The sequence below is a fragment of the Mustelus asterias genome, chromosome 2, assembly GCF_964213995.1.
Source record: "Mustelus asterias chromosome 2, sMusAst1.hap1.1, whole genome shotgun sequence".
In the NCBI taxonomy this organism is placed as follows: domain Eukaryota; kingdom Metazoa; phylum Chordata; class Chondrichthyes; order Carcharhiniformes; family Triakidae; genus Mustelus; species Mustelus asterias.
The window spans coordinates 56563480-56576732 of record NC_135802.1 but is presented as its reverse complement, the minus strand read 5'-3'; the positions used below and the strand labels follow the sequence as shown (position 1 = coordinate 56576732).

At 40.2% G+C, this 13253-nt stretch overlaps 1 protein-coding gene across 1 annotated transcript in view; it reads left to right on the top strand.

The window, feature by feature from the left end:
- The window catches only part of dnah5l (dynein, axonemal, heavy chain 5 like), a 327807-nt gene that overhangs the window by 165713 nt on the left and 148841 nt on the right, over window positions 1-13253 (top strand). Inside the window, exons 50-55 of the mRNA XM_078200347.1 lie at window positions 321-527; window positions 709-1038; window positions 3910-4116; window positions 6203-6445; window positions 8655-8809; window positions 11781-12445. Coding sequence (XP_078056473.1) covers window positions 321-527; window positions 709-1038; window positions 3910-4116; window positions 6203-6445; window positions 8655-8809; window positions 11781-12445 — 1807 coding nt within the window. The remainder of the gene's footprint in view (window positions 1-320; window positions 528-708; window positions 1039-3909; window positions 4117-6202; window positions 6446-8654; window positions 8810-11780; window positions 12446-13253) is intronic.

Sequence of the window (13253 nt, the reverse complement as noted above, 5' to 3'; positions counted from 1 at the left end):
GGCAAGGGCCGGCAGGTGACGTATCCAGGCATGTCACACACACACAGGCAATAAGCTAACAGTGGTTTACCACAGTGGTTTGGCATTTAAATTATTCAAAAAGAATATTTTAAGAAAGACTTAACCAATGTAATGAAAATCTAAAATTGTCTCCTTAATCATTTGGGGCAGGCATTGCGTAGGTAATTGAACTTTTCCACATATTTGGATAGACAGAGAAAATTGATCTTATACTTCATGCAGCGGTAATACTCTGATGATTATTATGTTTGTGAATTGTATTTGAGGTATTAATTTGGGCATTGTACATTAAATCCCAGGGCTACATGAGCAAATATGATCCAGAGGTCCATGCGACCAAAAGTTTGAACTTCTCTTCTGCCACTCTGCCAAATATGTTCCAAAGGAGCATTGAAAGTTACGTAGATAAACGGATGGGTACAACGTATGGCCCGCCCAGTGGCAAAAAAATGACAGTGTTCGTTGATGACATTAATATGCCTGTGATCAATGAATGGGGTGATCAGGTAATTTGTTCTTTAGCTCAGTGACTGAAGCATTTAAAGGTAGCTAAATTTGTTTTGTGTACATTGCGATGTATTATAAAGAAAAGAAAATTGACAAATCTTTAAAGCAAACAAGAAATTTTGTTCCATTCAGCAGATTTGTACAGAACTTGCTTAAGATGCATCTCTGCTTGTTAAACAGGTAACCAATGAGATTGTTCGACAGCTGATGGAACAGAAAGGTTTCTACAATCTCGAGAAGCCTGGGGAGTTCACCAACATTGTTGACGTACAGTTTGTTGCTGCTATGATTCATCCTGGTGGTGGCAGAAATGACATCCCTCAACGTCTCAAAAGACAGTTTGTAATTTATAACTGTACACTACCATCAAATGCATCCATCGATAAAATCTTCAGAACTATTGCAAGTGGCTACTTCTGTGAGCAGCGTGGTTTTCCGGCGGAGGTTTGTGAGCTAGCCTCAGCTTTAGTATCAACAACTCGCAAATTGTGGCAGGCTACCAAGATTAAGGTACGTTAAATACCAACATCATGCAGTACATCACAGAATGGTGCATATAAGGAGCTGAGTGGATCAATTAATCAGTTGGTTAAGGCTGACAATTAGGAGAGAAAAAATTATGAAGTACTAAGAAGAAGCAATAGAAACAGAAGTGACAGACTATGGGTGGGATTTTCCGGCTGCGCTCGCCCCAAAACTGGAAGATCACACTCGAGGTCAATGGAGTTTGGCATGGTCTCCACCCACCCCCCCCCCCCCTCTCCCCCGCCCGCCATGATTCCTGTGGCGGGCAGGATAGGAAAATTCACCCCTTTATATAGCATCATTAGCATAAAGATTTACAACCTCAATAGACGCAAGGAAAATTAGCACAAAGCGAGCTAGGGAGAGATTATGATGTGGAGATGCCGGCGTTGGACTGGGGTGGGCACAGTAAGAAGTTTCACAACATAAGGTTAAAGTCCAACAGGTTTATTTGGTGGCACAAACTTTCGAAGTGCTGCCCCTTCATCAGATGCTATCAAATAAACCTGTTGGACTTCAACCTGGTGTTGTGAGACTTCTTCCAGGGAGAGATTAGATAGAGTTAAAAGATGGACTTCAAAGAATGTTTTCATAGATGGACAAAGATTGAAAGATTTATGGAGCAAATTCCAGAACATAGCACCAAATTAGCTCAAAGTTCTGTCACCAATGAAGATGTAAATGTACATTGTGATAAATAGAGACGATAGCTGAAGTTGAGGAAATTTCTTGCCTTGGTAGACTGTCACAACCTATGCTCCAGGGTGGGGATGGGACAGGATAGAGTTGGGCCTCATGGCCCCGGAAGCAGAGTGTAGACCGCCATGAGGATTGCTGAGGTGGACTGACTATATGGGGCCCGCCTGCTTCTCTGGGATTTTGCCCCAGTTATATTGAAGGCTGTTAGTCTCTCTGGCCCTCACCCCTCATATTCCCCATTCACTCCCCATACTTCCATACCAACTCATGACCCCCCACCTATCCCACGACCCTTTCTATCTGCCATGCCAACTCACGTTGACTCATAACCCTACACATGCTCCATGGAACCTCATACCCTCCATGCCAACTTATGCTAACTGATAGCCTTTCTATATTCATTCACCCATATATACTGTGCACAGAACCAATCAGCCATAAAGCATCAATGGCATGTGTGGAACTGCCCAGAAAAAAAACAGCCATTCACAAACCCCTTGAAAAAAAAATTCTGGCCACAACTCTGTAAAAGAAAACTATCAATAACACTTCAAACAGTTAACACCTCTTGATTTTGTGCAATAAACATTAAGCCATTGACAAAAGAGATCACAGAAAGAACACCTTATAATCCCTTAAAGTTCAATCAAGCAAAATCAATAGTACTCCCCACTTGTCAATGCAGAGGTCCTGCTGAGATAATCCTTTTAAAAGTCTTGGCTTTCAGCCAAACACATATAATAAACACGTATAATGTAAGAACTCGTTTAGTAGAACTGGAATGCCTCATTAGGCATTTTCATTGATTTTAAATTTTAAATCGTTGATTCTTTTTAATTGATTTTAAACCTATAGGTGCTGGACAAGAAACCCTGATTAAAATGCTTACTTTTGATAATAAATATATTTTCAGCGATATTAATATTTTCAAGCTCCAAGTTACCATCTTTAAATGGATCAAATAATATATTTCAACGGAACAAAGAAGGAGAACCAATTATATTCTACCACCCTGGTTCATGGATGATTTGACATTTGTGATTATGCAAATTAATTTTTGTGGACATAGTACTGTAACCTAACCAGTGCATTTAGACCATAATTTCCTGATTTCACCCAAAGCAAAACCCCCACCTTTATCAAACCATTCCTTAATCTCTGTTCTAACAAACTAAGCCTTATTTTTTCAAGCTTTTCTTTATATTCAATATTTCTATTACCAAGTAACATTCCTGTGAAACTGTACTGTACTTCCATCCTTGATTCATTACCTTTCGTATGTTATGGAGCCCAAAATGGCACACAGTATTCCAGCTGTGGCATTTTAAGATTGTACTTAGATTCACAATTACATCTTAATCTTTATAAGATCTACCGCTTGCCATAAGTTCATAAGAACTTATGAACCTAGTTAACTTATAAAACCTAGTATTACATTACTTTTATCTTAATTTGCCTTATTTACTTGAGATGCTACTTTTAATATCCTGTGAGTTTGAACTCCAAAACCCTTCTGCTCCACACCCAACCTTCCCCCAGAATTATTACTGTTATACTACATAACATTTACTCACTGTGCATGCAGTTCAGCGAATCAGATCTACAGGTCAGCATAGCTGGAAAATTGGAATGGTTGCAAATCCATTACACTGACCTCCAACCTGATTCTTCTGAGAACACGATCTTGCAATTTGGTGTTATTAAAGACTGATTTTCTGAATTGGTGTTGGCAGCAGGGAACTTCACCCACCCCCAAGACATATTGGAAAGTAGCAATCAAACTGTTCATGATTTTTCAGTCTGTACTGTCAGTGGGCTAGAGTTCCTGTCACCGGTGCAAACTCAGAACATTACTCCATTCTGTCTTTCTCTGCAGTGTCTTACCCATTCATTTTTTGAGTAGTCATTGTAGATAGGCAAAAGGTACAACTTCCAAGAGAAGGAACAGCGTTAAGAGTGAAATTATTGAAAATGCACCTTGAGGAAAAGACAGTGACAGCCAGAGGAAAAACATGCATATGAAGGGCACATGTTGCCACTGGAGAGTTAGCAGGTCTTCAGTGATGGAGTGGATTAGAGATTGACTGTTCTTATTGTGTATCCTCAGTTTTCAGTCACTTTTTAATATGATTATTTTTTTCAAATTTTGTTTTACAGATGCTGCCCACTCCAGCCAAATTCCATTATATATTTAACCTCCGTGATCTTAGTCGTATTTGGCAAGGAATCCTGACGGTCACATCTGAAATTTGCCAGTCTCCGGATGTGATGGTGTCACTTTTTCTGCATGAGTGCACTCGTGTTATTGCAGATAGATATACAAATCAGCAGGATAAAGACTGGTTTGAGAATACAGTGAAAAAGGTTAGGCAATATTTTTTCTCCCAATCTGTTTCAAAAGAGTTTTTGAAGCGATAGATACAACACTCGGATACGTGGACCTCCCAGGTGACCATAGACTGCTCTCCCCTTTGAGTAACTTAACCCGAGGCTCTAACCAGGTATTGATTTAACCTAAGGATCACCACACCTCAGGCAAGGTTGAGATAACCTCAACCAGTACAGGAATTGAACCCACACTGCAGGCGTCACTGCATTACAAACAAGCCAACTGAATTAACTGACTGGTATATCAGTGCTTTGTGATAAAGGTACCATTTTAGTTAAGTTCTTTGTTAGTGAATGATATTAATATCAAAGTTTTTGATGCATCGAAGAGAATTAAAATAGGTGGATAAGCAACAATGCTTCACTTATTCCAATGTGAAAGAATCAGCCAAATTGTCTGAACTAAACATTCTGATAATCTGAAATGCTTAGGTTTTTATTGAGTTTAAAAATGGAAAATGGGAATATCATTTGTTGTTAAAATTGATTTTTGCTATCATACATGCAACAATTACTTTATAAAAATTATTTGTGTTGCTTCTTTACCTATTTCTGTAAATTTATTTTACGTTTAGTGACCATTTCCGCAATTTAGAATAACTATTATTTGCTCTTTGAAGGAATTCATTGCAACAGATGTGCCACAAAGAAGTGTTCATATTAAGAATATATTTTGTTTAATTTTTTGTTGAAGTAAGAAATCAGCACACACTGTGAAGCAGTTTGATGAAGTGCTTTATTTTTGGGCCTAACACCGAAATATGACTTTGCAGTCTTGAGTCCACTGTTGGGTTTGATGTCATTTGTGTCACGACAATCATTTCTGATTAGCAAAGCATATGTCTCGTATATTTTGGTTGATTCTTTCATGTTGGTTTTAGCTGAAGATTGTTGAGTGCTTTATTTCTTACTAATTCATAATTTGTGAGGAATTGGTATTTAAACCATATTTAAAAGCTTACCAGGGCCAGAAAAGAAAATTATATTAAACCATTATGCTATGTTCTTACAATGTAAGCAAAGTGTTAACAATATGGAGGTGGCGGGATGATGTCTGATAACTATGTTCAAGAGTTTGAAAATCATTTATGACACAATCAAAACAAACATAAACTCATGGGGAAGGAACACTGTCTCGACGTAAAATCAGCAAACGGTCTTTGAATTTCAGGGTACGGTGTGTCACACTTGCGCCCATCTTATGTTTAACGTTTATTTATTATTGTCACAAGTAGGCTTACATTAACACTGCAATGAAGTTACTGTGAAAAAACCCCAGTTGCCACACTCTGGCACCTGTTTGGGAACACTGAGGGAGAATTTAGCATGACCAATGCATCTAACCAACATGTCTTTCGGATTATGGGAGGAAACTGGAGCACTCAGAGGAAACCCACGCAGACATGGGGAGAATGGGGAAACTCCACACAGACAGTCACCCAAGCCGGGAATCAAACCCGAGTCTCTGGTGCTGTGAGGTAGCAGTGTTAACCACTGTGCCACAGTGCCGCCTGATTTACATAAGTAAATCATGGTTCTATGACAGGTATAGGCCCCTAAATGCAAAATTCAGGTACAAATTGACAGAACTTGTACTGTGTGGTCTGACCCTTTCTGCCAGTGTTGAACAACCTACCAGAAAACCTAAAGATTCCACTTACATGTCACTCAGAGAGACGCATAGGAATGTTTCAGTCTTTACATTTGTGGACCTGGAGGTAAGAAAAATTCTCTGGCCCATTGTTGCTGCATTTGAGAACCTAGCCCTACCCATACCACCCAACATGTACCCTACTTCACTCTACCCCGGCCACTGTTTGCCAAACCCTCACTTCATGCACTGGGTAAATAGAGCAGTGAGTCAATTTCACCAACCAGTTAACTGAAGGAGGGTTTCTTCTTATGACCAGAGCCTACTGACAGCACTTAAGTGAGGCTCAAAGTCAAATTTGGTTCATGCCACAGGCCAGCTAGGACTCATGCACAGAGCTCCTTCTAATGCAATTTTAATTTCTCACCCATTTTTAAAATCAAATTATTAAAATATCTTATTCCCATATAGACCACTTTGGAGGATCACGGTGATGCTATATTAGCGAATATGCAGCAAGAAGCATTCTTTGTTGATTTCTTACGTGATGCTCCGGAGCCCACAGGAGATGAACCAGATGATATGGAATTGGAAGCTCCTAAAATTTATGAGCCAATTCCCTCATTTGATCAGTTGGCCGAACGCCTTCAAATATACATGGAGCAGTACAATGAAGCCATCAGAGGTGCAAATATGGATTTGGTGTTTTTCAAGGTACTTATATTGTTTTTCCTCTAGTAATGCATATTGTGGATGTCTGATATTAACATATAAATCAGGTGCAAAACCACCCAGCCCTTCGAACCTGCTCCACCTTTCAATGAGATCATGGTTGACCTGATTGTAACCTCAGCCTCACACTACTGTCTACCTCCAATAACCTTTCACCACTTTGTTAATCAAGAATTTATCTAGCTCTGCCTCCTCTGCCTTTTGAGGACGAGAGTCTTAGAGACCCTCTGAGAGAAAACAATTCTCATCTCTGTCTTAAATGAGCAACCCCTTATTTTTAAAGTGATGCTTAGTTCTAAATTCTTTCACAAGAGAAAATATCCTCTCCACATCCACCCTGTCAGGATCTTAAAGGTTTCAATCAAGTCCCCTCTTACTCTTCAGTGAATACATCCTAACCTGTCCAATTTTTCCTCATAATACAATCCACCCATTCCTGGTATTAGCCTAGAAGTGGTCTCACCAGTGCTCTGTATGACTGAAGCATGACCTCCCTACTTCTGTAATCCATTCCTCTCACAATAAATAACAACATTTTATTAGCTTTCCTAATTAGTTGCTTTACTTGCATCCTAGCCTTTTGTGATTCATGCTCTAATACACCCAGGTCCTTCTGAATCTCAGAGCTCTGCAATTTCTTACCATTAGATAATACGTTTCTATTTTATTCTTCCTTCCAAAATGAAGAATTTCACTTTTTTCCACATTATACTCCATTTGGCAGATTCTTTCCTTTCTATATCTATCTATATCCATTTGTAGCTTCCTTATGTCCTCTTAACAATTTACTTTCCTATCTTTGTATCATTAGTAAATTTTGCAATCATACTTTTGGTCCCTTCATCCAAGTAATTTATATAAATTGTAAAGAGTTGAGACCGCAGCGCTGGTTCCTGTGGTTACATTCTGCCAATCAGAAAAATACCCATTTATGCCAACTCTCTGTTTCCTGTTAGCTAGCTAATCTTCTATCCATATCAATATGTTATCCACTACGCATGAGTTTTTATTTTCCGTAATAGCTGTTGATGTGGCACCTTCTTGAAACCTAAGTACAGTACATCCAATGGTTCTCCTTTATCTACAGCACATATGACTCCTTCAAAGAACTCCAATAACTTTGTTAAACATGATTTCCCTTGTACAAAACCATGTTGACTTTGCCTGGTTGCCTTGAATGTTTCAAAGTGCCCTGCTACAACATCTTTAATAATAGCTTCTAACATTTTCCCTCTGACAGATGTTAAGCTAACTGGCCTGTAGTTTACTTGTTTCTGACTCCCTCCCTTTTTGAATAAAGAAGCTACATTTGCTATTTTCCAATCTAATCACAACTTCCCCGAATCCTGAGAATTTTGGAAAATTAATACCAACGCATCAACTATCTCACTAGCCTCTTCTTTTAAGATCCTAGGATAAAGTCCGTCCAGACCCAAGGATTTGTCAACCTGCAGCCCCAACAATTTGCTCAGTACCACTTCCCTGGTGATTGTAATTTTTCTGAGTTCTTCCCTCCTGATTTCCATTTCTTGATTAACAACTGTTTCTGGGACATTATTTATATCCTCTATAGTGGAGACTAGAGACTAAGAATCAATAACAGTACTATTCTTCGCTTGGAAATACTTACATCTTTGCACTCACTGATCAAACTAATAGGTTTCCATTAAGTTTCAAACTCTGAATGTCCGAGAACTAATGATTGTTAAACGGATACCAGATAAGCTGCTTCAGTGATGACCATAAGGGTTTCATATTCTTTTGACCTTGTTCTTCCTTTTATGCTAAAATACCAGTTCCATTGTTGTGCTGCTGGTGAGGCTGAAATAGTGGGGTTGGAACTAATTGGGGCATTATACAAATGAGTTGCCTGATGAAGGTCCTTACAATAGACATGTTAATCTGTCATTGCATTTTACAGGCACTGATGAACATGATGCATTTTTCCAGCAGATTAAAATTTCTAGGATTTACATTTTTTCTTTGTATTACGTGTATTTTTGTTTTTTTCCATCTATCTAGTAACTTGCTGTAAAAATATATTACTTGCCAAATCAAAACTGGCAATGTTTTCTTGCTGCTATATGTTGGATTAGTATTTTGGATGTAACTTTTATTAGCTTCCACTTTAGACAATACACAGTAAATTTATTTATTCCAGTTTGTAAATGTAACTCTTTGCTGTTAAAAGGATGCCATGATACATTTGATGAAGATATCCCGCGTTATTCGGACTCCACAAGGAAATGCTTTGCTGGTAGGAGTTGGTGGGTCTGGAAAACAGAGCCTTACCAGACTCGCATCATTTATTGCAGGATATCAAAGCTTCCAGATTGTACTCACAAGGTAAAAGTGTTTTGCAGCACTTTTGATTAATCCAGTAGCTTTGTTACATTATCTCCTTTCATTACTTCATAGTGGATTCTATCCTGGCCATTGATATCTTTTGGCCTCAGTACTAAACAATGGATGTAAACACATGTGGTTGAAGAAAAGTTTTACAAGTATAGACATAATGTGCAATGTAAATGCTGGAGGATGTGTTGTATTTCTTTTGTAGATGCGTCAGTATGATTTAAAATAGAGAAGGTGATAAAGCAATGTTGGATTTCAACTAAAAAACTACTGAGATTTATTAATGCTGAGACCCTGTCATTCTGCATTGAGAAATGAAGAAGATTATCAGGGAAGCCAGAGCAGTAAATACAGCTGAAAATTATAAAATGAACATAATTAAAAATGTTTAGGATCCTAATTAAGCAGTCATTACTTACATCCTACTTCAGATGAATCACATCTGCTCTATGGGCCAGGGTGAGATGCTCTGTTGCAGAGTTGGTGCAGACTTGATGGGCTGAGTGGCCACATTCTGCATTGTAGGGATTCTATGAAGTTCTATGAACATATGGACAAAGAGCAGAATTTTCCATACTGGAAACTAATTGCAGTTTTGGGCAGGATTAGCAGGGATTAGATTAGACAGAGTCCAGGAAAGAGATAGAGAATCTGGTGAACTGATGCAACGACAATAATCTCTCCCTCAACGTTAGCAAAATAAAGAAAATAGTCATCAACTTCAGGAAGCTTAGTTGAGGACATGCCCATGTCTATATCAGTGGTGATGAAGTGGAGATGGTCGAGAGCTTCAGGTTTCTAGCTGTCCAGCTCACCAACAATCTGTCCTGGTCCCCATAGTTAAGAAATCCAACCAACGCCTCTACTTCCTCAGAAGGCTAAGGAAATTCGGCATGTCCGCTGCGACTCTCACTAATTTTTATAGATGCACCATTGAAAGCATCCTAGCCAGATGTATCACAGCTTGGTGGAATGGCAGAGCAGACTTGAGGAGCTAAGAGGCCTACTCCTAATTCATTTGTTCATATGTAACTTTGGTCCCATTGTTATTGTGGTGGGCATTCCTACCCGCTTCCCTGAACCCATCACTTGTGGACCTCAAACTTCCCTCTCATGAGGGTATGTTCATGGTGACATACAGAGGGTGACCCGCTCACCCTGACCCCCTCAAGAGAGCTACCCTACCCCTTATTGTGTTTTCCCCAATTACAGGCTGCAGATGCGGTCCCTGACCATGACCACCCCACCTGCAGCTCAATCCCAATCCAAACACTTCCATCACCTCACCGAGTGTGAGACTATGACCACACCTTGGACACCAATCTATGCCTGATCCCCGTTGAGCACACAGGCCTTGCCCCTCCCTGGTATGGAAAGATGATATGTGTGCTGTCCATAGCCCTGTAGCATGGCCTGTGAATCCCCAGAGCGGCCTTAATTGCTCACCCTGACAAAGTGGTCTGCAGAGCCCTAGGACTGCTTTTAATCTTCAACCAGATTTCTTCGCCCCAGTCCAGAGACTATGACTGTCTTTCACTCTGGTCCCTGCTTCCTTCAGGACAGGCCACAAGACCATTTCCCCTCCATTAGTCTCTGCAACCCATCCCTCTTGTGCCACACTAACCCCTTTCCTACTCCAGAGTCTGCATGCACCTCTTCACATTCATGCAATCTGAATCCGATCCACCACATTTCTGTATCTGTGTTCCAGTGTTCCATGTTGGGCTCCAGTTTCCCCACTCCCAGTCTTCCCTTTTCTGGTCATTGCGAGCCACCCCCCTCCCCCGCCCCCCTCCCCCCCCCACTCCCCCTCCAAACACCACCATGCCCCCTTCACCCTCATGTTTCCATCATCCGTCCCCCCTCCCACCCTAACCAGGTCACTATGCTTGCCAAGTGCTTTCGAGTGCTGCGCTGCCTGAAGCCCACAGTACACAATGTTGTCATCCCACATTAGCTCAACAGCCACGATAAGCAGCCCAGCTCAACACCCGTGGCACCCGCCACGAGCAGCCCAAGCATAAATGCCCACCAAGGTGGGCTAATACTGGCATCGCCGAGGACCCAGTGCAGCACTGTTGCGGGTAGACTCTGAATGTTGCACTCAGCTTGACATCACAAACAAAATGAGGATGGACTGCCGCAGGTCACTTACGTCCAGTCGTGAATGAGACCGGTCCAGTTTCCCAACGGGAGGGTATGGAATTAACAGGGGGATTCCGGGAAGTAACGTTTTTGGTGAGTATTCATGGCATGTTAATGCATGCAGATGCGGTTTCCATCATGGGGTCAGCAGGAAATCCAACCCTCACTCAGCCCGCCATGAAAGTGGTGGGGGGAAAATTCCAACTTGTTTTCCTGCTGGCGGGATTCCATCTTTTGGCCCCTGTCTGAATTTTCTGCTTTTTCCTGCCATGAAACCCGCAAACAAGACTAGAAAATTCTACCCAGAGTCACAGTCAGGAACTGGTTGGCTCCATAAAACAAACTACTCAACACATCATCCAATATTTACAGACTAGATTGTACATACACTTCATTAAAACATTCTGCAGCGATAGATATCTGGTGTAAGACCAAAAGATAAGGTTCCAAATGCCCTAACTCACATACTGCTGTTTCCACTTCTTATTTATTTTCTCTAGACTCCTTCCTCCTTTACATTCTTCCATCCTTGATTATATAAATGTATGTAAACATAGCAGATGGATGTAGAATAAATGTTTGGAGCCTTCAGCTGTCTGGATATTGCCGTCTGCAGTTTCTTTTGTTAATCTCTGGATCTATCTTTCATTTTACAAAGTATTCTCTAAAACTTTGACCAATCATTTGTAGTGACTCGGTTTTGGTGTCTGTTTTCCATATGCCTATAAGTGAAGTGACTTGAGACATTCTTTATAGTTAAGGCACCTTAATTCCTGTGTAAAATTTGCACAATTTAAATATAATTTTTATGTTTTAGAACTTACAATACAGGTAATCTTATGGATGATCTGAAGATTCTGTACCGCACAGCTGGACAAAAAGGAATGGGTGTGGCATTCATATTTACAGACAATGAAATAAAGGAAGAGTCCTTCTTGGAATATATGAACAATGTTCTGGCCTCGGGTGAGGTCTCAAACCTCTTTGCTCGAGATGAAATTGATGAAATTACCCAAGACTTAATTCCAGTCATGAAAAAGGAGTATCCAAGACGGCCACCGACTGTTGAAAATCTGTACGATTACTTCCTTTCACGAGTGCGTAGCAATCTGCATGTGATTCTTTGTTTTTCTCCTGTTGGAGAGAAATTCCGCACTCGTGCGTTGAAATTTCCTGGACTAATCTCTGGTTGCACGATGGACTGGTTTCAACGTTGGCCCAAAGATGCGCTTGTGGCTGTCGCTCAACATTTCCTAGCTTCATATAGAATAGAGTGCACACCACATGTTAAGCAGAGTGTTGTGAACACTATGGGAACATTTCAGGATACTGTGGCAGAGAAATGTGTTGAATACTTCGAAAGGTTTAGGCGTCAGACCTATGTAACTCCCAAGTCTTATTTATCTTTTATTGGAGGCTACAAAACCATCTATGAAGAGAAGTTTACACACGTGGAAATGCTGTCTGACAGAATGAAGACAGGTACAGATTTATCTTTGTAATTAGTGTACCAATGGTCATGTCTTGTAATTACCTACAGATAGTTAATTCTGGTATTTATCTGTGTAGTTACCATTTAATTACTTATGTGTTTTCTTTTACTGATTCAGAAAATTGACAAGGGGAGCCTGAACTGGTCCAATAATTTACTCATTAATTAATCTGTAAGGAATATCAAGAAAACTTGTTAATTTGTCTGACAGGTAAAAGGAAATGTCTCTCATTGTGTGTACCAGTCTTCCCTATTATATAAATGTAAAGGTGACTACCAACAGCCTCATGCAGTTGGGTAACATTCAAAAGAGGCATTCAGCTAAAGGTTCTATCAATCAATCATGGGAAATTATGCTGAAAAAAAGACAAAAGGATGGACAATTCTGGAATTGGTTTGTTGGGACAGGAAGGTTCATTAATGATTATATATCTTTTTATTTCTTAATGGGAAGTAGGCATTGCTGGGCCAACATTTATTGTGCACCCCTTAATGCCATTCAACTGAATGGTTTGCTAGGCCATTTTGGAGTCAACCACGTCGCTGTGTGGATCTGGAGTCACATGTAGGTCAGACCAGGAAAGGGTGGCAGGTTTCCTTCCCTAAAAGGACATTAGTGAACTGGATGGGTTTCTACGACAATAGTTTCATGGTCATCATTATCCTGGGTCCCTGGATTACTAGTCCAGTGACAATAACACTAGGCCACCGCATCCCCTATATATTTTCTGCCTCATAATTTATGTTCACCTTATTGGAAGGATGTTACTTTACTCGAATGTTGAGAAAATATTAATG